The sequence below is a fragment of the Neoarius graeffei genome, chromosome 26 (assembly GCF_027579695.1).
Source record: "Neoarius graeffei isolate fNeoGra1 chromosome 26, fNeoGra1.pri, whole genome shotgun sequence".
Lineage (NCBI taxonomy): Eukaryota > Metazoa > Chordata > Actinopteri > Siluriformes > Ariidae > Neoarius > Neoarius graeffei.
The window spans coordinates 41996233-42020954 of NC_083594.1; the positions used below are offsets into that span (position 1 = coordinate 41996233).

The 24722-nt window shown below is 41.4% G+C and overlaps 2 protein-coding genes across 5 annotated transcripts in view; one reads left to right on the forward strand and one right to left on the reverse strand.

Annotated features, from left to right (window-relative positions):
- Positions 1-1233: 1233 nt before the first annotated feature.
- fam72a (family with sequence similarity 72 member A) lies at positions 1234-22296 on the reverse strand. 3 transcript variants are annotated; one of them, XM_060910609.1, is made up of 6 exons: positions 21940-22296; positions 21768-21799; positions 21428-21597; positions 16659-16736; positions 16235-16359; positions 1234-4732 (listed from the first exon to the last, which is right to left on the reverse strand). In XM_060910609.1, the coding sequence occupies exons 3-6, from the start codon at positions 21571-21573 to the stop codon at positions 4638-4640; spliced, it is 444 nt and encodes a 147-aa protein (XP_060766592.1). In that variant the 5' UTR covers positions 21574-21597; positions 21768-21799; positions 21940-22296; the 3' UTR covers positions 1234-4637. The 3 variants fall into 3 exon arrangements, with proteins under 3 accessions (XP_060766592.1, XP_060766593.1, XP_060766591.1); XM_060910610.1 differs by having other exon boundaries at positions 21707-21799; XM_060910608.1 differs by lacking the exon at positions 21768-21799 and having other exon boundaries at positions 21940-22295.
- Positions 22297-22426: 130 nt separating this feature from the next.
- The window catches only part of srgap2 (SLIT-ROBO Rho GTPase activating protein 2), a 285919-nt gene continuing 283623 nt past the window's right edge, over positions 22427-24722 (forward strand). For both annotated transcript variants that reach the window (XM_060910660.1, XM_060910661.1), the window contains exons 1-2: positions 22427-22531; positions 22836-23353. In XM_060910660.1, coding sequence (XP_060766643.1) covers positions 23287-23353 — 67 coding nt within the window. In that variant the 5' untranslated portion in view covers positions 22427-22531; positions 22836-23286. The remainder of the gene's footprint in view (positions 22532-22835; positions 23354-24722) is intronic.

Below are 24722 nucleotides of genomic sequence, written 5' to 3' on the forward strand. Positions count from 1 at the left end.
GCCTGTATGTAATCAACTCTCCTCGTGCGTAGCGAGTCTACCCCTGTAGCGTTCAGACGTTCCATTTTATATCGGTGCTGCCCCGCAAACTAGCATTTACTCCGGAGTAAATTTCTTAAACCACCTCCCGAGCAGGGTTAGATTTGCACCGGTTTAAGCAGCTTTCAGGGGCTGCACCGGTATAACTTTGTACCGTGTGAACGCTCTACCGGGGCAGCCCCGGTGCTACACCGGAGTAAAAGTTGCCGTGTGAACACCCATCTCATCTCATTCTCATTATCTCTAGCCGCTTTATCCTTCTACAGGGTCGCAGGCAAGCTGGAGCCTATCCCAGCTGACTACGGGCGAAAGGCAGGGTACACCCTGGACAAGTCGCCAGGTCATCACAGGGCTGACACATAGACACAGACAACCATTCACACTCACATTCACACCTACGCTCAATTTAGAGTCACCAGTTAACCTAACCTGCATGTCTTTGGACTGTGGGGGAAACCGGAGCACCCGGAGGAAACCCACGCGGACACGGGGAGAACATGCAAACTCCACACAGAAAGGCCTTCGCCGGCCACGGGGCTCGAACCCGGACCTTCTTGCTTTGAGGCGACAGCGCTAACCACTACACCACCGTGCCGCCCCATGTGAACACCCTATATGTGAAAATCAAAGAAGGAGATCATCAGAAACCAGCAAACGTGCTATCCAAAGTCAACGAAATCACATTTTTTCACCATTCTGATGTTGAATATTAACTGAAACATGTGTCCTGGATCTAAGCACTGAGCTACATGATTGACTGATTGGATAATTATAATTACAATTCAGAAATGTAGAGAATTTTTCCTCTCATTTCTCAACCGACTGTAAAGTATTTAGAAAATTTACAGTAAGTGGACACCAATACAATTCGGAAATGAATTTAAAAAAAAAAAATACTTTCAAGGTCAGTACAGTTTTCAATTTAACCACCAGTCAACAACTTTATTAAATAGTCTGTAAATGTTTACTCGATGTACTCTTGCAGTTAATCCTGACATCGTTATTTATTTTTTCCTTTTTTTTTTAACAAGCCTTCCACATGCTGGGAATAAATTGTTCTTTGGCTCTAGAATATTTGGTCATGGAGTTGAGGGACTGCCATGTGCTTCGAGCAGGATTAAATTAAATTACCTCCCTGTTTGGGAATTTCAACATAAATGAACCAACCTTTCGGTATGACTAAACAACAATGGATTCCACGTTAAAAACGTTTAATATCAAGACAGCAAGCATACAAAACAACCCAGCAACACCTTTACAGTGCAAAGTCAAAGAATTACAAACTTCCTTTCAGTCATCAGATGATGCAAGAGAAATTATCCAAGTATAAATACAGTCTCATGTCTGTTCATAAATATATACATTCACAATGTTGATAAATTACAGAAAATAAACCATTTCTGTTAATAAGTTAAAAATAATATTTCTACCGTTGTATTTTGGTCAAGTCTTCTTAATGCAAATCGCCAAAGCTGGAAGTAAAACCCTTCAACAAGCCAATAATAGGTCTGATTATGTGTGTGGTGTTTTTTTTTTGGACACATTTGTACCTATTCTGACCAGAATTACATGTTAATATCTTAACACTTTAAGAAAGTGTGTGCCTTCACACTGAACAGCAAAGAAATTACTAATAAATAATAATAAGATTCAAGTCATTTTTGCAAAATTGAATGCAATATTTTCACACGTCATATAGGACGGAAGAGTACAGTAATTCTTCGTCTTCCTATTCGTCAGTTCAATAATTGTTCCCAGGAAAATAATCACAAAACGAGAACGCTAAGTGGATTGATTCAATTCTGTCAAACAGGAATGTGCGAAGCAGAAAAGCTGCTGTGCAGAAACCATGCATGGTCGCTATGCTACATTTTAAAATCTGAATTCTCTTTTTGAGCACATAAAAAAAAAGCAGTTACCTTACAGTGTAAATAATGCTATTACCAAATTGTATTTCAGTGCATGTTTTTTTTTTTTTTACACGTGCATCGTAAGACTGCTTATTCTGAATATCAGCAATGACTGTCGAACTTGAAGTAGTTTAGATATCGTACACCGCCATTATAATACAAACGTTGCAACCAGGCAAGCTTTGAAAGCAAGCGGAGTCGTTCACTGCAAAAGAAATTCGTATTTATGCTCATCTGTTATGAACTTGTGCTACTCTACTTTCACCGAAGACTTTCCAAACAATGTTAGAAATAAAAACTGGTACAAAATAAAAGACCAAAACTATCCCTTGTACGCGTTTAAACACATTCCATCCAGTCTCAGGTTAACATCTGGGACATTCCTACTTTTATTTAAAGCGAGACGGCCTTTCGGTTTCATAAAGCCGGTGAAATTTAGTTCCCTCTGAAATTTGGTCATTGTGCTATACGTTTATTTCTGCAATATCTCAAAAAACAGGTTATTCTGTGGCTGGGAAGTTATTTAATTTGAGGGGATTCTCTAGCAAAAAAAAAAAAAAAGTGCATGAAATCGCTAGCTTCGCGCAGTCAGGCAGACAGAGGAAGTCCGTGTGCGCATGCGCAAGTTTACCTTTACATCATTCGGTCACTAAACGAACAGCTGATCACTAGGGCTGTAACGATATGCAAATCGAAATCGCGATACGCAGAGCCACGATCCGTATCGCGATACAAGAAGGCAGAATCGCGGTACACCCTTTCAAACTTCTCCTCAGCCCAAAAACAGAGGTGCTTCCAAACTTCAATTTATGAATACTTTACTTTTTATTTAAATTACATTTTAAACTTACTTAAATTACTTTTATTTTTTTATATCTATTAGTAAGTCGTTTTTTCGCCGACCTGCGACAATCTTCTGCGAGTCACGCAACGTCCACACTCGCCACTGGCAGAGCATTCATTTCTTTTAAGCGGTCGCCATTCTGGTTGCGACGCGGGGAGCGAATCTGTAAACAAGCAGCTCATTGGCTGGCTAGGTGTGCCACAAGCCAATCACAATCACTTGACCGGAAAGGCATGCAGTGTTGCCAGATTGGGCAGGTTTAGGTGCTTTTTGGCTGGTTTTGAACATATTTTGGGGTGGAAAACGTTAGCAATATCTGGCGACACTGAAGGCATGTCTGCTTGGGCGGAAGCCTTCTGCGGCAGTTACATTTTGACACGCGAGCAATGTTTCACCATAAAAATTCCGTAATTTCCATCTGTTTTCCGCGATCACAGAAAATCATTGGCCCTATGAGAGTGAGACAGTGAGAGAGCCACCCCCCCCAAAAAAATCTTAACGGATTTACACGATTTGGAAAAATGACTTTTTCAGAACCGAAAAAAACAGAGCTTCCGGCTCAACAGTATTATTTTGAGAAATAAAACAATCTTTGGATATACATTTGTTCATTTTTGCATACATATTACTCATTCTCTGCAGTGGTCTGAATTATTTGTTATTAAATAGTTAATGTAAGTAAGTAAATGTTAATAAGTCATATTTACTACTTTAAAAAAAACATTTAAAAAAAAATCGTAGGCGTATCGAATCATGGGTCAAAAATCGCGATACGAATCGAATCGTGAGTTGGGTGTATCGTTACAGCCCTACTGATCACACCGAGGTGCTCGCTGACCACCGATATTTATTAGTCTGGGCCTGCGTTTCCTTTCCTTCGCGTATAACATAACGTCTTTTCTTTTCGCTTTCTTTCCGTTACTGTAGTCCGTCTTTCACGTTTCATTCGCACACTCATATCCTCCATTGTTCTCTCCTGTTTCAAATACGTGTCCCACAATGCCTTGCGTGAACGAGGAAAGCCCACCACGTCATGCATGACGTAGTATCTTGAATCGGGTCATGGTGAAGCAGGAAAAAATAGTGGAGAATTTAAGGCCATGTGGCCCTAAATTCATTAAAATTGTTCTGTTTAAAAAAAAAAAAAGACTAATCAAATTGGAAGTCTGTGATTCAAATTCAGTAGCTTTCGGTCCACGAAACAAAAATAATTGGGTGTTGCGTAAAGTTCTTTTTAAGACCTACATTTGAAAAACCTGAAAGGCGGTCTAGCTTTAACCGTTTTCATGAATTTCACTCAAATTACGTGAGTGACATGGCAAGGAAATACAAGTGGTTATAATCCAATTATAATTGAAGGGATTCTAAGAGTCTTTCACAGGAGGAGGGGGGGAGGGGAAGAAAAGTTGCTCACATTTGTTACAGTTCAAGTATGTTGTTTATACCCTAAATAATGAAATAAATTAATAAATATAGCACATTGCTGCAGTTTAACAACTGCATAACAGGCTTATTTGGACACTTTGCTTATTTTCACATCTAACTTTAGCTAATCATTAGTCATTTAGCTATCTGTGCATCATGTGTCATGAAATTGGCAAGAATTAAATGACTAAAAATGTTTGTATTTTACACACAATATAGTCAAATTAGATGCTGTAGCAAAAATATATTCAAAAGCAGACTGCTGTTGAGGGTGCAATCATAAGACCAAAAAAAAAACCGCGTCATGCTGTTGCGTCTGTGTCCCCCTCTCCAGCCGGCAACAGAACGAAGTTGAAATGAAATGATGATTTTCGAGTCTCCCAATGAGTTCATTAAGGGGGTGGTACCTCTCTGGCCTTCTATCTGAGGTATTCCTCTTCTGAAAGGCTGTCCGTGCTTTCATCCTCACTTCCCTCCAGCTCTGGTAGATCTCCCCACAGGAGCAGATTCACTCCTAATCGAGGAAGAGAGGAACAGTGTCAGACACTTCGAGGTGACAGACTGTACAATTTGACGCAGTTCCTTGAGGTCTTAATTAAATGTCTGTGATAAAGTGTTTGCACTTCTGCAGAATGTATTTAATAGAGTGCAAGAACAACTCTCATCTCATCTCATTATCTCGAGCCGCTTTATCCTGTTCTACAGGGTCGCAGGCAAGCTGGAGCCTATCCCAGCTGACTACGGGCGAAAGGCGGGGTACACCCTGGACAAGTCGCCAGGTCATCACAGGGCTGACACATAGACACAGACAACCATTCACACTCACATTCACACCTACGGTCAATTTAGAGTCACCAGTTAACCTAACCTGCATGTCTTTGGACTGTGGGGGAAACCGGAGCACCCGGAGGAAACCCACACGGACACGGGGAGAACATGCAAACTCCGCACAGAAAGGCCCTCGCTGGCCACGGGGCTCGAACCCGGACCTTCTTGCTGTGAGGCGACAGCGCTAACCACTACACCACCGTGCCGCCCCAAGAACAACTCTGCCCATTGCAACTTGTTCTAAATGCAGATAAAACAAAACTTGTGTTTTTTACTAACTCTAAATCAGCAAGATCAAGTCAGCCTGTCATCATCACCAGTAACAGTCAACAAATTGAACTTGTATCTACTTTTAAATATTTGGGGTTTTTGCTTGATGACCACTTGTCTTTTAAGGCACATATTCAGTATACTTTAAAGAAGCTGAAGCTTTTACTTGGATTTTATTTTAGAAATAAGTCTTGTTTTTCTTTTAGGGTGAAACAGAAACTGGTGGAGTCAACCTTTCTTCCAATTATTGATTACGGTGATGTTTTATATATATATATATATATATATATATATATATATATATATTTATTAGTGCTGTCAAAAATGCCGCGTTATTAACTTGACTCAATTTTAACGGCGATAATTTTTTTAATCGCCAGATTAACGCTCTGTGACATGATGCCACACCCCGCACAGCCAGAGTCCTCTGCCCTCCCCCGAAGAGCCACGGTGCTCGGCTTAGGTTTCGTTTTCCCATCGGCGGCTCCAGCCCCACTTTGCAGTGGCTGTGACAAGACGTGTTATGCTCTGCAATAAAAAAAAAAAAAAAACATTGGTACAACCAGTGTTCGAACTATGCGGATATTTTCGGGGGGGGGGGGTGCTTGTGCTTGTCTCAGAGCGCGGCTCTCCATCGCGCGCTCACTTCGGATATGCAAATGCTTCCCGTTACACACGATTGCTGTGTCAATAAACATCATTTTGCCAATATTTTAGAGACCCCCCAACATTTCCCAAATCATGTTTTCAAGGGATCTCATGTCTGTTTCAGGGGATCTCAGATCCCCCGAGTACCCCCGTAGTTCGAACGGTGAGCAAGCCCATTCACTTTTTTATGCTGATAAGAGAATTACAATGGTTTTTCATGTGACAAAAATGTGCGATTAAATTGCGATTAATCGCGAGTTAACTAGGACAGTCACAACATTAATCGTGATTAAATATTTTAATCGCTTGACAGCACTAATATATATATATATATATATATATATATATACGCATACACACACACACACACACACATACACACACTGTGTGTGTATATATGAATGCCTCTGCTCAATGCCTCCACAAACTGGACAGTGTGTATCATGGTGCTCTTAGGTTTATTACAAACTGTAGAGCTCCAACTCATCACTGTGTCTTATACAGCAAAGTAAACTGGCCATCTTTATATGTGCGTAGGCTCAGTCATTGGTCTGTGCTAATTTACAAGGCTATTCTTGAGATGACTCCATCTTACTTATCACTTTTAATCTTGAATAATAGGGCCTACAGTCTTCGCTCTCAGGACTTGTTTCATTTTACTGTTCCTAAGCTGAGAACAGAAATGGGAAAGCTTTTCGATTTTCTGCTCTAAGTACATGGAATAGTCTGCAGGCAGAGCTCAAACTTCAAAGTCTGGTATCTTTGAATGCATTCAAATCCATGATCAATTCCATTACATCCAGGCTTCAGGAGTGCAAATGTTTTATTGCAGAGCAAATATCTGACTAAACCTTGTAAATTTACTAGTTTTGATTTTGAACTTCAGGTTTTGTCTGTTTTGATGTGACGATGTAATTATGTTTTTGTTTGTGTTGATGTGATGTTTTGTTGTGACGATGTGATGGAACTTCATGTACTGCCATTCTTGGCCAGGTCTCCCTTGTAAAAGAGATTGTGATCTCAATGGAACAAACCTGGTTAAAATAAAATAAATAATATACTAAGTAACTTTAAAAACGCACAATGGAATTCAACACGATATCACTTTAGATCCATGCATATATTTGAAATTTATGATATTGTATGTATGTATGTAATGCACACATCTTGAAACATCGATAAAGGACATTTATTGTCAAACTCAAGAATTAATTCACAATAAAAAAAATTCAAAGTGACAGTTGGCCCATGTTCGGACCGTCATGCTGGAGATTCTGGGTCTGTGTCGTCCAGGGGTCTCAGCAGCAGTGACTGAGGGTGTCAGGAATCTGTCACGGAGGTGAGCTAGCCTGATGTGCTGATCCTGAACTGGCGTCGTGACTCGAGGCTGACCAGGGCGTGGACGATCCCTGGTGCTCCGTCTGTCTGTAACGCTGACTCAAACGGGAAATGGTCGAATGATGAACACCGAAGTGCCGGGCGACCTCTGTCTGTGTACTTCCGGCACGCGACGTCCCGATGGCCTGTTCACGTTGATTTTGGCTTAGGCGTGGCATCTTCAATAATGACAATTTTCCCATCATTTCCCCCGGGTATTTATAGGCAAGATTGTGTGTGTACAGTGTATGCAAAATTTGTTTGAAAATTAAAGCCTGTCCATGTCATTGACTACCCGAGTCATATTGTACATTATTGAGTACAACTCCCTTAAATTCTGATTTGAGCACAGATTTGGAACTTATTCGGGCGGAACGAAGTTATTTTTCCATTGTGATATATTTCTTTTCTTCTTGAGATAAACTCAGCACGAATTCAGCAAGTTTTATCAATGTGCATTTTTAAAGTTACTTAGTGTAATAAATATGTGCTCAGTCCATCAACCTTTAGTTTCTCTTCCAAACACATTGTAATGAAAAAAATAATGATCAGACAAACGAGACCGTCAATGACGGCGTAGCTCACGCCGGCCCCATCTAGTCCAGAAGGAACGATCTAAAATGGGCCACCTTACACAATAAAATGTTGCACGCATATTTTATTAGAGAGAGAGAAGTGAAAGTACAGATCCCACTGGTCAAATGTTACTCCGATACAAGTGAAAGTCGTCCAGTCAAATTTTTTACTTAAGTACTTGCTTTCAAACATACTTAAGTATTAAAAGTAAATTTTCTGTCAACGCATCGTTGTATTATTGCCACAACGCTTACAAAACCTAATGCCAGGACCAAAGACAGAAATGTGAATTCACAAAATGAACGCGTGCTGTGCCGTCATGGTGGTTTAACGTTAAGCTAGCTAATCAGTGAAACTCCACCTGACATGCTAGCAAACGCTTTTCAGACTCGAAATCATATTGGGTAGCTAACGCTACTAGAAAAGAAAGATTTCTACATTCTGTTTATTTGGCAAGATAATGCTAAAACATTTCTGAAAGGACTTCAGATAAGTTAACATTAGTCATGTTAGTGTAACTCTGTTTTTACATGCTAACTAACAGTGTCCAAGTTAACTAGCCATGTGTAAACGTTAGCCGTGGACAAGGCTACGGCAACTTGGCAGGCAAATCCATAGAAAGTCATTTGACTAACCAGACTGCATAGCTACGTTTGCAACGTTATCGCTAGCTCTAAAAGCACAAACAACTTCGTTGCAAGCTTTCTCTTGGAATAAAACATTGATATACCTCAATATGCTTCTGCAGGTTGGACGGCGAGTTTTTGAAGGCAGTGATGTGGTTCGTTTTCGACAAACAAGGCAAACATTTAAAACGAATCTTTAATCCTTTCAGAAAACTGAAACATGGGTTCGAGGTAGAGCCCTGCACTAGGGCTGCACGATTATGGAAAAAATGATAATCACGATTATCTTGATCAAAATTGTAATCACGATTATTAATCACGATTATTCTTGATGTTAGGGAAATCACTTAAATTTTATTTCACTATACTCAAACAAACAATATGAACAGCTTTCAGTGCAGAATGAAATTTAAAAGAGAAATTCTGATTTCCAAATGACAAATAAATGAAATTTATCCAAGAAATTACCAAAGGATGAAGGAACTGAAAACTCAATTGCAACAATTCCATAGCATTATACTGAGGCCTACAAGTTTTTAGCTAGAAAGACCAGCCTATCAACATGCTCTGGCTTTAAACATGAGCGAAGGCAGGTCACAGCATTGCCTCCAGTGCTAAATACGCTCAATCTGTTACCTACTCTCACGCTATCACCCCTTGAAGAAGATACCGCCAGTGTTGCCAGACACTGCTGACGTTTTCCAACCCAAAATATGTTCAAATCCACCAAAATGCACTTAAAACCGCCCAATCTGGCAACACTGGATACCGCTGCACTGAAGCTCTGCGCACTTGGCTTGCTTGCTTATTTAGGCAGAGTAATGAAACCTTACATGCGTCGGTTCGCCCCCTAACGGTTTGGCGGAGTACTGGTCAAAAAGTGCTTGATCAGATGTGCAACAGAGCTCGCATTTTAAATGGAAATAAATCGCGATTTTCATTTAATTTAATCGTGGCAGCCAAAATCGCGATTTTCGATTAAATTCGATTAATTGTGCAGCCCTACCCTGCACTCCCGCGGGACCCGACGCAAAGCAGTGCGGCGCGGGACAAATTTTGAAAGCTCATTGTGGGTGCGGGCGGGAGGGGGAGTGCACAATGCGGGAGCGGGCGGGAGAGGTGATAAGCTGCAGTCCCGCTAACTAAAAACGTATTTAAAATAAAATTTATAAATTATTAATTTATGTCTATCATATATAATTTGTGCTGGATATTTTATGTGGCATTAATAAAAACATTTTAAGATGCCTAAATTTGCGGATGTGGTCTAATCTCGCGTACGTTTCCGATTCCTTTCCGCTCTTCCGTGTTTGAGATCTCCGATCATGGCAGAAGAGCAGAGCTCCTCTAGTGAAGCTCACAGTGCTTCAGAAGTAAGTGCTGCTTTAAAAAGAGGTACATTTACCGTTAAAAAGTCAAGAGTATTAGTCCGAAGTATTAAAAAGTATTTAAAAAGTATTAAAAAAGTTTCACAGTTTTTTCACAGGTGACACTGAGACAGCCCATCACGTTTTAGAAAAGAAAAAACATCCACTTGCAAAGCTGTTTCATAGTAACGAGGACCTTGATAGAAATGTAGTGAAGTTCAAGTCATAAGTTTCCAAAAAAAATAATACTCAAGTAAAGTACAGATACTCAAAAAGTGTACTTAAGTACAGTACTCAAGTAAATGTACTTCGTTACTGTCCACCCGTGTGTGTATATAAGGCTATATACACCCTAGGAAGAGCGACCTATCTGCCAGAAAGAATCCAAAACGGTGAGGAATAGACAGAGAAGAAGCGATTTGTGTGGAAACTGCTCGTTAGGGCTTCATTACTCAATATCTTCATTACTAATTGCAATTATGCAAATTTGGGTAGAAGCTATATGCACCGCAGGCAGACCTACATTCCTGCCACAAAGAATAAAAATCAGTGAAGAACTGAGACAGAAGAAGCAATTTTCGTGAAATGTGGAGGACACCGGACAACACATGATGGCATAAGCTCATCACCTGCCGGCCGGATAAGCTAATAATCCACTTCGTTCACCTTCATTACACCTACCGATGGCATACGGTTTAACAGAAACGTCACTGAAGCAGGATGCAAAATATTCACCCACTGGAGAGAAAAACTAGGAAGTGTGTCACTCTGTATAATCATGTGACATGACCGCCACTGATTTGGTGTGTGAATCTACAGCACCAGGCTCGTTACAGTTAGGCCACAAGCTCGCTTCATACCATTCTGTGCGTTTTTATTACAACTACAGCTGCTAGTGGTGCTGTTCCATTCAATTTCACAAAAACATTACAGGGCATTTAGCGGACGCTCTTATCCAGAGCGAAGTGCAAAAGTCAGGTACAAGAAGTGCTGAACTTCTAGACAAGAAAGTTCTAGCGCCAACCCAAAAACCCACTCTTTCAGACGTTGTTAACTGCAAACTAGAGACCTGTGCAGCCTTTTTCTGATTGGAAGATAGAAGCTAAGGTACATAAACAGAAAAAAATAGCCCGCTTGGAAATACGTTGACACCAGGATTCCAACCAACGTTGCAAAGTCTGCTCCTTTCCTGGATAGCGCTGTAGACCGTTCAGCCATGGAGGATTACACTATGAACTGAGGTGACGTAATGTGGTGCTAACATAGCCAGTACGCAGTGGCACCACACCCTGACTGTGGAATCGCTACCTGAGGCTGGCACGCCAATTACATTCTTAAACACGCTCGAACTTGGTTAAACATACACATTTAAAAAAAAAAACAAACCGCCACACACCACACAGGTGCCTCTATAGGCTTCAGCCAAAGGCTGAGCCAATAAAATGATGTGGATGCTGAAAACAAAACCTTATACTATATTTATTTTATCTTTGACAGACCCTGTAGCCTGTTTATAATCACGCAAATCTTAGCGTACGGTACTGGACGAGATAGATGTGAGCCATGAAGCAGTAAGAAAGCACCAAGTCTGGTGTGACCAATTCTTAATAATTAGCAATACGCATTAAACTACACTACCGTTCAAAAGTTTGGGGTCACTTTGAAATGTCCTTATTTTTGAAAGAAAAGCACTGTTCTTTTCAATGAAGATCACTTTAAACTAATCAGAAATCCACTCTATACATTGCTAATGTGCTAAATGACTATTCTAGCTAAATTTTACTAAGGCCCTGTCCACACGGCGACGGATTCAGGTGAATCTGATAAAATTGTTTATCGTTTCGGCCTGGCGTCCACACGGCACCGGCGTTTTGGGTGCCCCAAAACGAAATCTTTTGAGAACGGGTTCCAGAGTGAAAAAATCTGGCAACGGAGCCGTTGCAAAGTCCTCTGGATGAGTAGAACGGATTTGTTTACGATGACGTCACAACCACATGACTGTGAGTGCTTCACGCCGGGTAGAAGTGTAACGAACTCGATGCGAGTTGTCAACAAATCCTATAACTTGGTTCATGAAACGCGCTTACAAAATATTTTCACTGTGAATATTTATTGTGTAATGGTGCAAAGTGAGAGAGAGAGAGAGAGAGAGAGAGAGAGAGAGAGAGAATAGCCCTTAGGGCAGAGTCAATCCCGCCAGCAAAAATAGGGAAAAAAAAAAAAAGGAGCGATCTCACCTCTTCAGATGTTGGTTTAAGTCCGACAATACATTCCTCAAAAAGGGCGTAGAAGAACAAAGTAATCCATCAACGTGTAGCATTCAATTTATTCCGGACCATTAAAGAATTCTGGAGGATATCAGAATGTTGGCATACCGGCTTCCCCCATTCATTCGTCTTTCCGCGTCTCCATTCAAAAAACGAGCACGTGATTTAAAGGGACTATATCCATAGGATAGGGAGTGAGAAAGTGTGTGCGTGTGACAGTGACAGTCACTGTGCGCATGCGCAGCTATGCGCATGCATCTACTTCTATTGTTCTGGTGTCTCCGATGGGACCGTCTTACAGCGCACGTAGAGGTGTGGCATGTGTATTGCATCGTTTTCAGCAAGCATTGCGTTGCCATATGAACCTGATATTTTACTGATCCGTTGCCCATGTGGACGCGATATTTAAAAAAAAAAAAAATCTCGTTGCTGTGTGGATGTAGCCTAAATGTCTGGTTTTTGGTGCAATATCTCCATAGGTGTATAGAGGCCCATTTCCAGCAACTCTCACTCCAGTGTTCTAATGGTACAATGTGTTTGCTCATTGCCTCAGAAGGCTAATGGATGATTAGAAAACCCTTGTACAATCATGTTAGCACAGCTGAAAACAGTTGAGCTCTTTAGAGAAGCTATAAAACTGACCTTCCTTTGAGCAGATTGAGTTTCTGGAGCATCACATTTGTGGGGTCGATTAAATGCTCAAAATGGCCAGAAAAAATGTCTTGACTATATTTTCTATTCATTTTACAACTTATGGTGGGAAATAAAAGTGTGACTTTTCATGGAAAACACAAAATTGTCTGGGTGACCCCAAACTTTTGAACAGTAGTGTATATAGATTCTTCCCAACCAAAGACACCGTAAGTTTTGCATATTTGCTCACAAGACTGAGGCTGAATTCACCAGACACAAACACACGAGTCCTTGTGCTTTAGTGAACTGGCTTTTCAGCCAGGCAAATTTTATTCACGTTTTTGTCTGAGCACTCCTTTATCAATTAAAAAAAAAAAAAAAAAAGGAATGGTTTGAGGCGTCTCCTGTATAGCCGCAGGGAGTCAACAGTAAACGCTGTGGCTATAGCCTGAAAGTCAGCACCTGTGTATTTCTATCAGGCACAAAAACGGCTGAATGCAAATCAAGCACAAGTTCTTCGGGCTGTGAATGAGGCTCGGCTGGATAGCGAGTTGTTTTCAAGTTGATGCTCATGCGTCGTGAACATAACAGACTTTCCATTCATAGGTTTCTATGCAAATTTGGAATTTGAATCGGAGAAACTGAAGCCAAACGTCAGCAAGACGGCATACTCTTCTTGCATACTATTTCGTGTGGCAGTATGAGAATTAAAGAGTGAGTGAGTGAGTTTGCTTATTGATGATGTTTCCCATCTGTATGACTAATCAGCCTATACAGGAGTGATTACACTCTAAATTATCCTTCATTAAAAATCACTTTCTACATGTTCATTACACAGTTAAATGTAGATGCGTTAGCCTAAAAAATTAATCTTTTTTTTTAAATATAGATTTTACTCATCATCTGACTTCTCTGTTCAGCAAGGCGTATTAACTGACTTCCATGCAAGGAATTTATTTATATACATTAATTATTCAATTATTGACTTTGCATCGTATTATCTATTGTTATTTGTTTTGTAGGAGACGCATCGTTGACTCACAAGCCTCCTTTATCCTTGAATGCATTCTGAACGCATTTTAAAGTGCATATCACGGGTAAATTCAGGAGCAAGATCAATGTCTCATCTCATTATCTCTAGCCGCTTTATCCTTCTACAGGGTCGCAGGCAAGCTGGAGCCTATCCCAGCTGACTACGGGCGAAAGGCGGGGTACACCCTGGACAAGTCGCCAGGTCATCACAGGGCTGACACATAGACACAGACAACCATTCACACTCGCATTCACACCTACGGTCAATTTAGAGTCACCAGTTAACCTAACCTGCATGTCTTTGGACTGTGGGGGAAACCGGAGCACCCGGAGGAAACCCACGCGGACACGGGGAGAACATGCAAACTCCACACAGAAAGGCCCTCGCCGGCCCCGGGGCTCGAACCCAGGACCTTCTTGCTGTGAGGCGACAGCGCTAACCACTACACCACCGTGCCGCCCCCAAGATCAATGTAATTCTCCTATTTTATATTAAACTTTGGTCAAATATCGGTCACATTCTACATTCTCTGCAATTTTTTTTTACCTTGCGCAATACCAGAAGAATTCAGTTGAAATCAAGCCATTTGAGGCAAACTGGTCCGCCTCTGAAAAAACTTGGCATTTGGATTTCCCGGCAAACACTGATTTCCGTGACGTCGCGTGCGGGACGCCTCCTTCTGAATCCTACGCCAGCGCTGGTTCGTTTATGAGAAAACGACCTGGTGGTTTTCTGCAAATTTCTTCAACGTTATCGCGTAATTATTAAAATGGTTAACAGATGTATGGTAGGAGGGTGTAGCAACACCAATCATGATGGGATTACTCCTCATCGTTTCCCAAAAGACCGGACAATGAGAGAGAAATGGGAGCGCTTGGTCTACACAGACTGTGCACTGAAACCGTGCAAGCTCTCGCAGTCTGCTGGCGCGTCCGCAGGTGACGTCATGAATCTGGCTCCAGACTCCCTTGGGATTTTTCCAGACGGGTTTTGTTATTTTATTTTTTTCTGCTGTGGACAGATGGCCTTGTGCAAAATTACCCTTCTGGATGAGTGTGTAAAAGGACATACATTCATATATACCTATATAAAAAAAAAAAGAAATTGGTTCAGAATATGCACTTTAACAACTGGTACTTCCTTAAAGATGGCAGACTTGGGGTGACTTCCTGGTCATGGATGTAGGATTGAGGACTTTCGGGAAGTTTTGAGATGCCCGTTTTTGATTATATAAATTTAAATTCCCCCCTCTCTCTCACATATATCCATTTTCTTTCACCTCCAATAGAGATCTTGCATGTGACGTCACAGCCGATCCAGATCGTGACAGACGCCATCTTGTCGGTCAAACGCCATATTTCCGCCTTCTACCTTTTCTTCTGGAAAACCCTACTATATACAATTCTACTACAACGGCTGCGGCTACAAGCTCTCCCTACCTGTGCACGTTTATGTTTTTGTGTGTGTATTTTTGCGTGTTGTTCGTCTGTACCAGACTTCAATATCCACTACAACCGTATGGACTTACCGGACATTCGTTTCCAGCAGAAAATGACGGTTTGTAGCGATTTCCATCGCATGCACAACATTCCGGACGAGATAGCGAGACCAGCGGGGTCTCCGTGGATTGTTATCGGAAGCAAAGTGAAGGAGGCAGCGTCGGGAGCGGAAGCAAAAGCGAGGCTGCAGGCAGAGCCGGCCTGTTGAATAAGCTCAGAAAACAGCCACTCAAATCTCCACTGCTAAGCCTCTACCTCTCCAACGCCAGATCCATGGTAAACAAAACGGACGATTTGGAATTACAGCTGGAATTACTGTACCTTATTCTATAATCGGCTGGTCAGTGCAGTACTAGTAATACTTAAGTGACTTACCCGTCCAATGAGGATTGTTATTTTCTTGTTTACAAGATGCCACATCTGAGTCACTGACAAATCCTGAATTTCTGTAAAGATAACTGTCCAGAGATTTATAAGCACGCAGTGCTTCACCACTGAACAGCGAGGGAAAGTTAATAAGGTAATTATACACGTCCGGGTATTCCGCTGGCAGTTCAAAATCCACTGACACGGTCGTGAAAACTCCGTCCGGTAAGCCATAAGGGTCACTAATCTGTAGATCGTTTATTTTAGACATATATCTAGTTATCTGTTCATTCGAAAAATGAGCCGTGTAGTCCGTCGGTTGAAATTGATCCATTCTGTACACGAGTGCAGCAGTATTCAGCTGTGTTTTTTACCGACAAGATGGCGGCTGTTAACTTTCCGGTCACGTGACTGCAAGATCTCCATTTAGAAAGTTTGCAAAACATCTGGACAGAAAGATAACCTACGAAATCTAAAATACTACAACTAGTATACTGAATGTGGAATTTTGACAGAGACTCCAAACCTGACGCATCCAGTCTGTTGATAGTGGAAACAGCTTCACTGTTGAACATCCAGAAGTGGCCGTTGTTACAGGAGAGCAGGCAGGGTTTGCACGGAGCCACTACATGATACCCCACAACATTTCCACTGAAGGTGCGGTGCGAGGCGGGGGGGGAGATAAGAAAAATAAAAACACGATGCTACCAAGGAAGAGGCTTTGACAAAGAAACTACAGTCAAAATGTTAACAACTCATTTCCATATAAATACATAAAAAAACCCACAATGCTTAGTCCCCTTCAGAATTATTGCCACCCTCCAAGAAAGTGAATCATTCTTCTAATCTCCAAGAAACGTGCAAATAATTCTGATGTTCACTGTATAATAACCAATATACAGTATATAAAAAGAAATATAGGTACATCATAATTAACATCTATTACATACCACTTCAGGCAGGCAATGTCTCTTAATTTGCATTTACAGCTTTCTGTCGAATAGCAGCCTGCGACGAAATCGACAGTCCTGTAAAACAGATACAGATATAGCAGTGATCACTTATTAAAGTTTATCAAAAACGCATCCAGTTCATTGCGTTTTGTCCATATGGCTTAGTAGGGCCTCTGCATGCTCTTGCGACAAGGCTTTCGCAGATAGCTTTTCGCAGACAGTTATAATTTATCGTTGAGCGGGGAGTAATAGGCGTGCGCGATGTTATTCACCGCCACAACGCAAGGGGTCGCGATGTCGCAAAATCGCTAGGAGTAGTTGGTGGGTGTGGTTAGTGGAGTGTTTATCCTCCGGTTACTTATAATGACTAGAACTGGAGTCGTATAGATGTACGTACTTCCTCACTTCCTCGATCAACCGCTCTTCGTGCTGCTCCATCTTCGCTCGTGTTTTTAAAAATGGCGGTCGTCAAAACAAAACAAACTGGGAAAGTAGGGAAGCGGAAGTGCGTGTACAGCGGATGTAGAGTGGACCAATCAGAGCCCTCTTGTCTGCGAGGCTTCTGCGGTGGTCACAATTTTTGGGAGGTGCGCGCAGAGCGTCTGCGGGGGGGGGGCTATGCAGACGCCATCTGCGAGGACTGCGCTGTCAGCATAAATTGGCCTTTAGAGCACGATGCTGCTCATAGAAATATCAATTTTAGTTATTTTTCAGCTTTTTGGATAAACTACATCACGTCATCTCTCTTGTAATACAAATCAAAACCAGGGCTTTGAACCAGAATTTTTTTCCTATTGGTTCGTTCCGAACAGAAACGGAATTTTAACGTTTCCGGTTTTGGGTTCCACCAGATGTTCCCGAACCGGTTAGAACAAAAAAATTTCGTTCCCGGAACGGTTAATTACGTTCCCTGTCAGCTGTTTAACAAATGGCTATAAAATTATGTCTCTGTCTCATCCAGCTTAAGCCAAATGTAGGCTAATTCTATTACAACCTTCATTAAATAAGACAAGAAATAATTCAAAACAATTATTATTTCAAATGTTGGCAATTTGGATTCTCAGTATGTCTTCCCATCTACACAAACAGAAAAAGTGCCAAAAATGAAAGATAATTCGTTTAGTGTGTTACCAAAGGCTAGTCAGGCCCTATGCATTGATAGGCTAACAGAGGTTAACGTCATTTAATGTTCGCGAGCCTCTCATTAACGTGGACAAATATATTGATATCGTGTTTGAAATTGACGTTTTCGAATAACGATAGACTGCAATATTTACCTCTTATTTAAGATGTGGAGACGTGATAGTAGTCCACCCTCCCGCTCTCTCCATTCAGTCAGCGAACGTCACACAGGAAGTGAACCCCAGCGGGTCATAGAAACTTGCGCAGGAGAAGAATGACTTTTTTATTTATAGGCTACGGAAACTTTGAGGAACGAAATAAAAACCGGTATTAACCGGTTACCATTATTTTTAATAAGCGTTTCTGTTCCGGAACATAAAAAATAATAAAGTTTCTGGTTTCGTTTCTGTTCCATGTGAAATAGAAAAAGTTCCCGGTTTTCGTTTTCGTTCCTTGAACCGGTTCAAAGCCCTGATCAAAACTCAACAAAAAACAAGTGTTCATTTTGCAGATTTGTCCACTTGCATCCGCCATATTACCTTAAGTTTCGCAGCTTTGATAGAGGTTTTAAGCTTTGCCCACTGTCATGAGTCACTAAAAAACTTTGCTTAATAGATGTCAAATTATGTATCATGATATACATGTAATAGTATTTATTTTGTAAACCTAATAAAAATCACACTTACTGGAGTGGAAACACGATAACAGTCTTAAAATGGTTTTCCTCAAAATAACTTCTTACTATATTCAAAAAAAAAAAAAAAAAAAGAGCTCTCTCTCCCTCTTTCAGGATAGCTATTGCATTCATGAAACTTCGCATGCCCATTCCTATCCCTCATTAGAAGGATATTACAGAGGAATTTCCTAAAATGCTGGTTATCATTGGATATTATACTCATAAATGACATTTATATCCATCCATCATCTGTAGCTGCTTATCCTGTACAGGGTCGCGGGCAAGCTGGATCCTATCCCAGTTGACTACGGGCGAGAGGCGGGGTACATCCTGGACAAGTCGTCAGGTCATCACAGGGCTGACACATAGACACAAACAACCATTCACACTCACGGTCAATTTAGAGCCACCAATTAACCTAACCGCATGTCTTTGGGCTGTGGTGGAAACTGAAGCACCCAGAGGAAACCCACACAGAAAGGCCCTCGCCGGCTGCTTGGCTCGAACCCAGAACCTTCTTGCTGTGAGGCTACACCACCATGCCACTTATATATGTTTGTTAAGCAACAAAAACTCACTGTTCTATAAATCTCTCTCTTGAAAGTACGTCCAGGTACGCATTCACACTGAATTATGTAATTTATCATGCCTCCGCCACCTTAAGGTGCAGGAGGTATTATGTTTTCGGGCTGTCCGTCTGTCCGTGCGGAAACCTTGTGAACATGATATCTCAAAGGCCAATGAAAGGAATTTCACCAAACTTTCAGCATTTGTGCATTTGGGGACAAAGATAAACTGATTAGATTTTGAGATCAAAAGGTCTAAGGTCAAGGTCACTGTGAGGTCAAATGTCTGTCCGAAAACCTTGTGAACACAGCATCTCTGAGGCTAACACAAGTAATTTCACCAGGTCAAGATTACTGTGAGGTCAAATGTCCATCCCCAAATCGCAACTTAATAAAGCGTGTAGTCTACCGGACGGAGGCATCCCCATTGACGCGTCGAGTTCTATCTAGCTTTTAATTTTGTGACAGCTCAGCAGGCTAAGGCTTGGAGTTACTGACTGGAAGGTTGTGAGTTCGAACCCCAGCATTGCCAAGCTGATAGTGCTGCGCCCTAGGCTCAACCTGTCTACACTGACCCTACATACAGGTAGGAAGACGCAGTATGAAAAGTTTTTTGTAAGGCTTCAATACAACCCCGATTCCAAAAAAGTTGGGACAAAGTACAAATTGCAAATAAAAACAGAATGCAATGATGTGGAAATTTCAAAATTCCATATTTTATTCAGAACAGAACATAGATGACATATCAAATGTTTAAACTGAGAAAATGTATCATTTAAAGAGAAAAATGAGGTGATTTTAAATTCCATGACAACAACACCTCTCAAAAAAGTTGGGACAAGGCCATGTTTCCCACTGTGAGACATCCCCTTTTCTCTTTACAACAGTCTGTAAACGTCTGGGGACTGAGGAGACAAGTTGCTCAAGTTTAGGGATAGGAATGTTAACCCATTCTTGTCTAATGTAGGATTCTAGTTGCTCAACTGTCTTAGGTCTTTTTTGTCGTATCTTCCGTTTTATGATGCGCCAAATGTTTTCTATGGGTGAAAGATCTGGACTGCAGGCTGGCCAGTTCAGTACCCGGACCCTTCCTCTACGCAGCCATGATGCTGTAATTGATGCAGTATGTGGTTTGGCATTGTCATGTTGGAAAATGCAAGGTCTTCCCTGAAAGAGACGTCGTCTGGATGGGAGCGCATGTTACTCTAGAACCTGGATATACCTTTCAGCATTGATGGTGTCTTTCCAGATGTGTAAGCTGCCCATGCCACATGCACTAATGCAACCCCATACCATCAGAGATGCAGGCTTCTGAACTGAGCGCTGATAACAACTTGGGTCGTCCTTCTCCTCTTTAGTCCGAATGACACGACGTCCCTGATTTCCATAAAGAACTTCAAATTTTGATTCGTCTGACCACAGAACAGCTTTCCACTTTGCCACAGTCCATTTTAAATGAGCCTTGGCCCAGAGAAGACGTCTGCGCTTCTGGATCATGTTTAGATACGGCTTCTTCTTTGAACTATAGAGTTTCAGCTGGCAACAGAAGATGGCACGGTGAATTGTGTTCACAGATAATGTTCTCTGGAAATATTCCTGAGCCCATTTTGTGATTTCCAATACAGAAGCATGCCTGTATGTGATGCAGTGCCGTCTAAGGGCCCGAAGATCACGGGCACCCGGTATGGTTTTCCGGCCTTGACCCTTATGCACAGAGATTCTTCCAGATTCTCTGAATCTTTTGATATTATGCACTGTAGATGATGATATGTTCAAACTCTTTGCAATTTCACACTGTCGAACTCCTTTCTGATATTGCTCCACTATTTGTCGGCGCAGAATTAGGGAGATTGGTGATCCTCTTCCCATCTTTACTTCTGAGAGCCGCTGCCACTCCAAGATGCTCTTTTTATACCCAGTCATGTTAATGACCTATTGCCAATTGACCTAATGAGTTGCAATTTGGTCCTCCAGCTGTTCCTTTTTTGTACCTTTAACTTTTCCAGCCTCTTATTGCCCCTGTCCCAACTTTTTTGAGATGTGTTGCTGTCATGAAATTTCAAATGAGCCAATATTTGGCATGACATTTCAAAATGTCTCACTTTCGACATCTGATATGTTGTCTATGTTCTATTGTGAATACAATATCAGTTTTTGAGATTTGTAAATTATTGCATTCCGTTTTTATTTACAATTTGTACTTTGTCCCAACTTTTTTGGAATCGGGGTTGTACGTACATATCAGAAAGAAAAATAAACACTACAAAATAATCCTATTCACATGTAGTGTCTTACCTTAACTACAAAAACCAGGATGTTTAAGACAGTCATAACAGGCATACAATTAATTATTATTATTAACATCATCATCATCAGGCTAGTGTGATCAGGATCCTTCTCACCTGTTTGGAGGCATGTCGGTGGAGTACAGCTCGATTTCTGTATCTGCTAGAAGCACAGCTTTCATGCCTCTTGTACACAGCAGACTGTCGCAGTAAATGCAGTTCACCTGAGCAACACACTTATTCTTAAAATTCGACGTGGACATCGTGCAGCCCGATCAGCCAAAACCCTGCAGATCAGAACAAGCAGAAAATCCTTACTTCCGTCTGACAAACCTAAAAATCTACCTGCTTGCGTTGCAGGGCTATTTAAACCGGATGTAAGCTAACGTTAGTTACCTAACTAGCTTTCGTTCTAAATTTAGGACTCCGATATTTAATTAACCAAGATGTATCTCACCGAAAGCTTTCCAGACGACTAATCTGACAAGTCTACAAAAATAAAAAGGTTACATTTATACATCAGAGCACAAGATGTCCAGCTAGCAACACCTGTCTAATAAAAATAACAAAGCAAGCGAGCTAGCCCAAGAGCATTCAGGTTGACAGAACAGAACAGAACAGATGCTTACTTCTTCTTTTTCTTTGTTTGGTTTGGAAACAAAGACAATTTCGCATCAACTAAATCGACACTTCAAATCGCTGATCTAAACGCGATCATATCATAGAGAGAAATAAGCTAGGCTATCTAAACAAACATGCACTTCCGGAAACATTTTCAAAACCGAGCATACGCGGCTCTGATTGGATAAAAGCGGTCACGTGAGCAGCCACTCGGCTGCCCCGTATGCAGCTCGCCTCATCGGGACTGTTTTTATTCATATTCTGCTCGCACACTGTGTCCAAACTAACACCTTGTGTAAATCACGCCTAAATTCGAGCTGTGCAGGATAAATGAGTCCGTGTAATACGGGTCGGTTTAGGAGCGGCTTTAAAGGGTTTCGGTTCACTTCCGCTTCAGGCGACCAATGGCAAAAGAGGAGGGGTTGGAGCTCCAGCACTTCCACGAAAAAAAGGCGGGGTTAGAGCTTTAGAGCTGGGGGGGAGAAAAGAAAAAAAAAAAAGTCAGATAACACACTCTAGCACACCGTGCGAAAGAATTCTGGATCGTTTTGAGTTTGGAAGACATGCATTAGACCAGAGGAATGGAAATTACCTTTCAAGGTAACTGGTTTATTCGGGTTAGAGGGATCGGTTCAGAGGTGTAGAAGCTTTATAGTAGTGCAGTGAGAATGATTTACAAAGGAAAAAGAAACAACAACAACAAAAAAAAAAGTGTATGTATGTGTGTGTGAGACAGAGAGAGACACATCTGGCGGATGCATTACTACTCAACTTTATGCATATAACAGGAATAGATTAGTGCACAAGGCGTGCATTATGAATCAGTAAAGCACGTAGAGAATGCTCACACCTTTCCATTGAGTTTATAGCCTGTACTGATGTTTCACCCTGCGGTTTGTTCCAGGTTGCAGTGTTGTGCTGAGAACAGAGCGCGATTTGAACCCAGCCCTGCACTTTTCCGGGTCCGAGCCCAGCCGTCTGCTTTGAGAAGCGTGCGCGCGGGAGCGAATCAACCCTTCACAGCTGGAGCACGCACTTCTGGATCCTCACGCATCGTCCTGAGGGCTCCAAGTCGGGAGAGGGAATGACATTGTGCTCTGTTCCTCTGCCGGTTTTCGGAGAGCTCTGCGGGAGCAGGAAATCATAATGCGTGGAGCTCGGGCTTCGATATGAAACAATAATCATCTTCTTTCCCTCTCCTCCACCCATAACAGCCTATTGGATATATCATAACGACACAGAGGCGGTGGAAACAGCGGTTTTTTTTCCTTTTTTTTTGTTGTTGTTGTTTGTTATTGTTGTTTGTGTCACACGGGCTCCCTTTCAGTGTTCGGCTCTTCAGTTTTAAAAGCATCATGACGTCTCCGGCGAAATTCCGCAAAGACAAGGAGATTATAGCTGAATATGAAACTCAAGTGAAAGGTAAGCGTGATGCACATCTGGCTCTTCGTACTGTATGACCCCGGTCTGCGGGCTACTCATCTTATATGGCTAACAATCTAAGTCGGCTGGATTGTGTGGGTTTTTTTTTTTTTCTCTTCTCTTCTCTTCTGCACAGCTCGAAATCAAACCGCAAATCCGATCCTTAATGAATAAATTGTCCCTTTCTTGCTCAATAAAGAAACCTGAGAATGCTGTAGAGGTAATGATAGTCCAGAAGGTAATGCATAGGTTGATGATCAGGTGAATTCTCTTCTCTTCGTGCAATGCAGTTGCATGAGAACATCATTTTAAATTAGAAATTTATAGGATATTCCCCCCCCCCGAAGTTGCATGGATATAATTGAAACTTTAATTAGGTGTATATATAGATATACGTGTATATCTATATATATTATATATGATGGGTCCCCTGTATACACGAGACTGGGCGTTTTCTTTCTTTCTCCCTACACCTCTCCATACTACATGTGTGATTCAATCGCTTTTTCTCTCTGCTGTTAAAATCAGGACCGGTCCTAATCAATCAATATCATCCGCATTTAGGCGATAATCACCATGGTTGTTTTTTTTTTTGTTTTGGTGTTTTTTTTTTCCTCTCCTTTCCCCATATCGTTTTAACCCATTTCCACACCAGGAGAGCACTAAATGAAAGGATGATAAGCAGGAATAATAACCAGCAACCTGGTAAATGATCATCACACAAACTCCTCTCTCTCTAAAATAATAATCTAAAAAAAATCTCTCTAATAATAAACTCCTGCACCGGTTTGATGATCTGAACATGATTGCCTTTCTAAGGTAAAACGCTAAGTAGCTATACCTCCCCAGCCTCCCCATCAGCCATCCAGATGTGCTCGCCCCCACATCTGGATTCACAATTAAAACGTGTTCTTGGATTTTAGAGAACGTTTTGTGTGTGTGTGATCCTCATAAGTAATCATTAGTGTATGATCAACTGGCAGCATTTGTTTGTTTGTTTGTTTGTTTTTCTCTCTGACAGCCAATACATTATTCTATTGTTCATGATCACTGGGAAGTCTCGAATACAGCTCGTCTTTGGAACTAAAAATCCCTCAGGGTATACGAGATTATTACTTGTCGGGCTGTACGACGCAATCCGTTTTCAAACGTGTTTTCTCCCTGTGTTACAACGAAGCTCCTCTAACGATAGATCTACGACTAAGACAGAAAAATCAATGATGGTTTTTTTTTTTTCTGTTTACGTTGCCGATCAATGTAATCTGGGCTCGTACGGAAAAATCGAGGTCGCACAAAACAAACGTCCTTAAAGTGAGCTTGATCGTGTTTTTGTTTGCGTTTCACGATTGTCGTGACCATATACGTGGCT

Coding starts and splice junctions, on each gene's coding strand:
- fam72a (XM_060910609.1), bottom strand. CDS start 21,573: ATGTCCACGTCGAATTTTAAGAATAAGTGTGTTGCTCAGGTGAACTGC. Junction 16,737..21,427: donor ACCGACATGCCTCCAAACAG/GTGAGAAGGATC, acceptor TCTGTTTTACAG/GACTGTCGATTTCGTCGCAG. Junction 16,360..16,658: donor GACATTGCCTGCCTGAAGTG/GTATGTAATAGA, acceptor CCGCACCTTCAG/TGGAAATGTTGTGGGGTATC.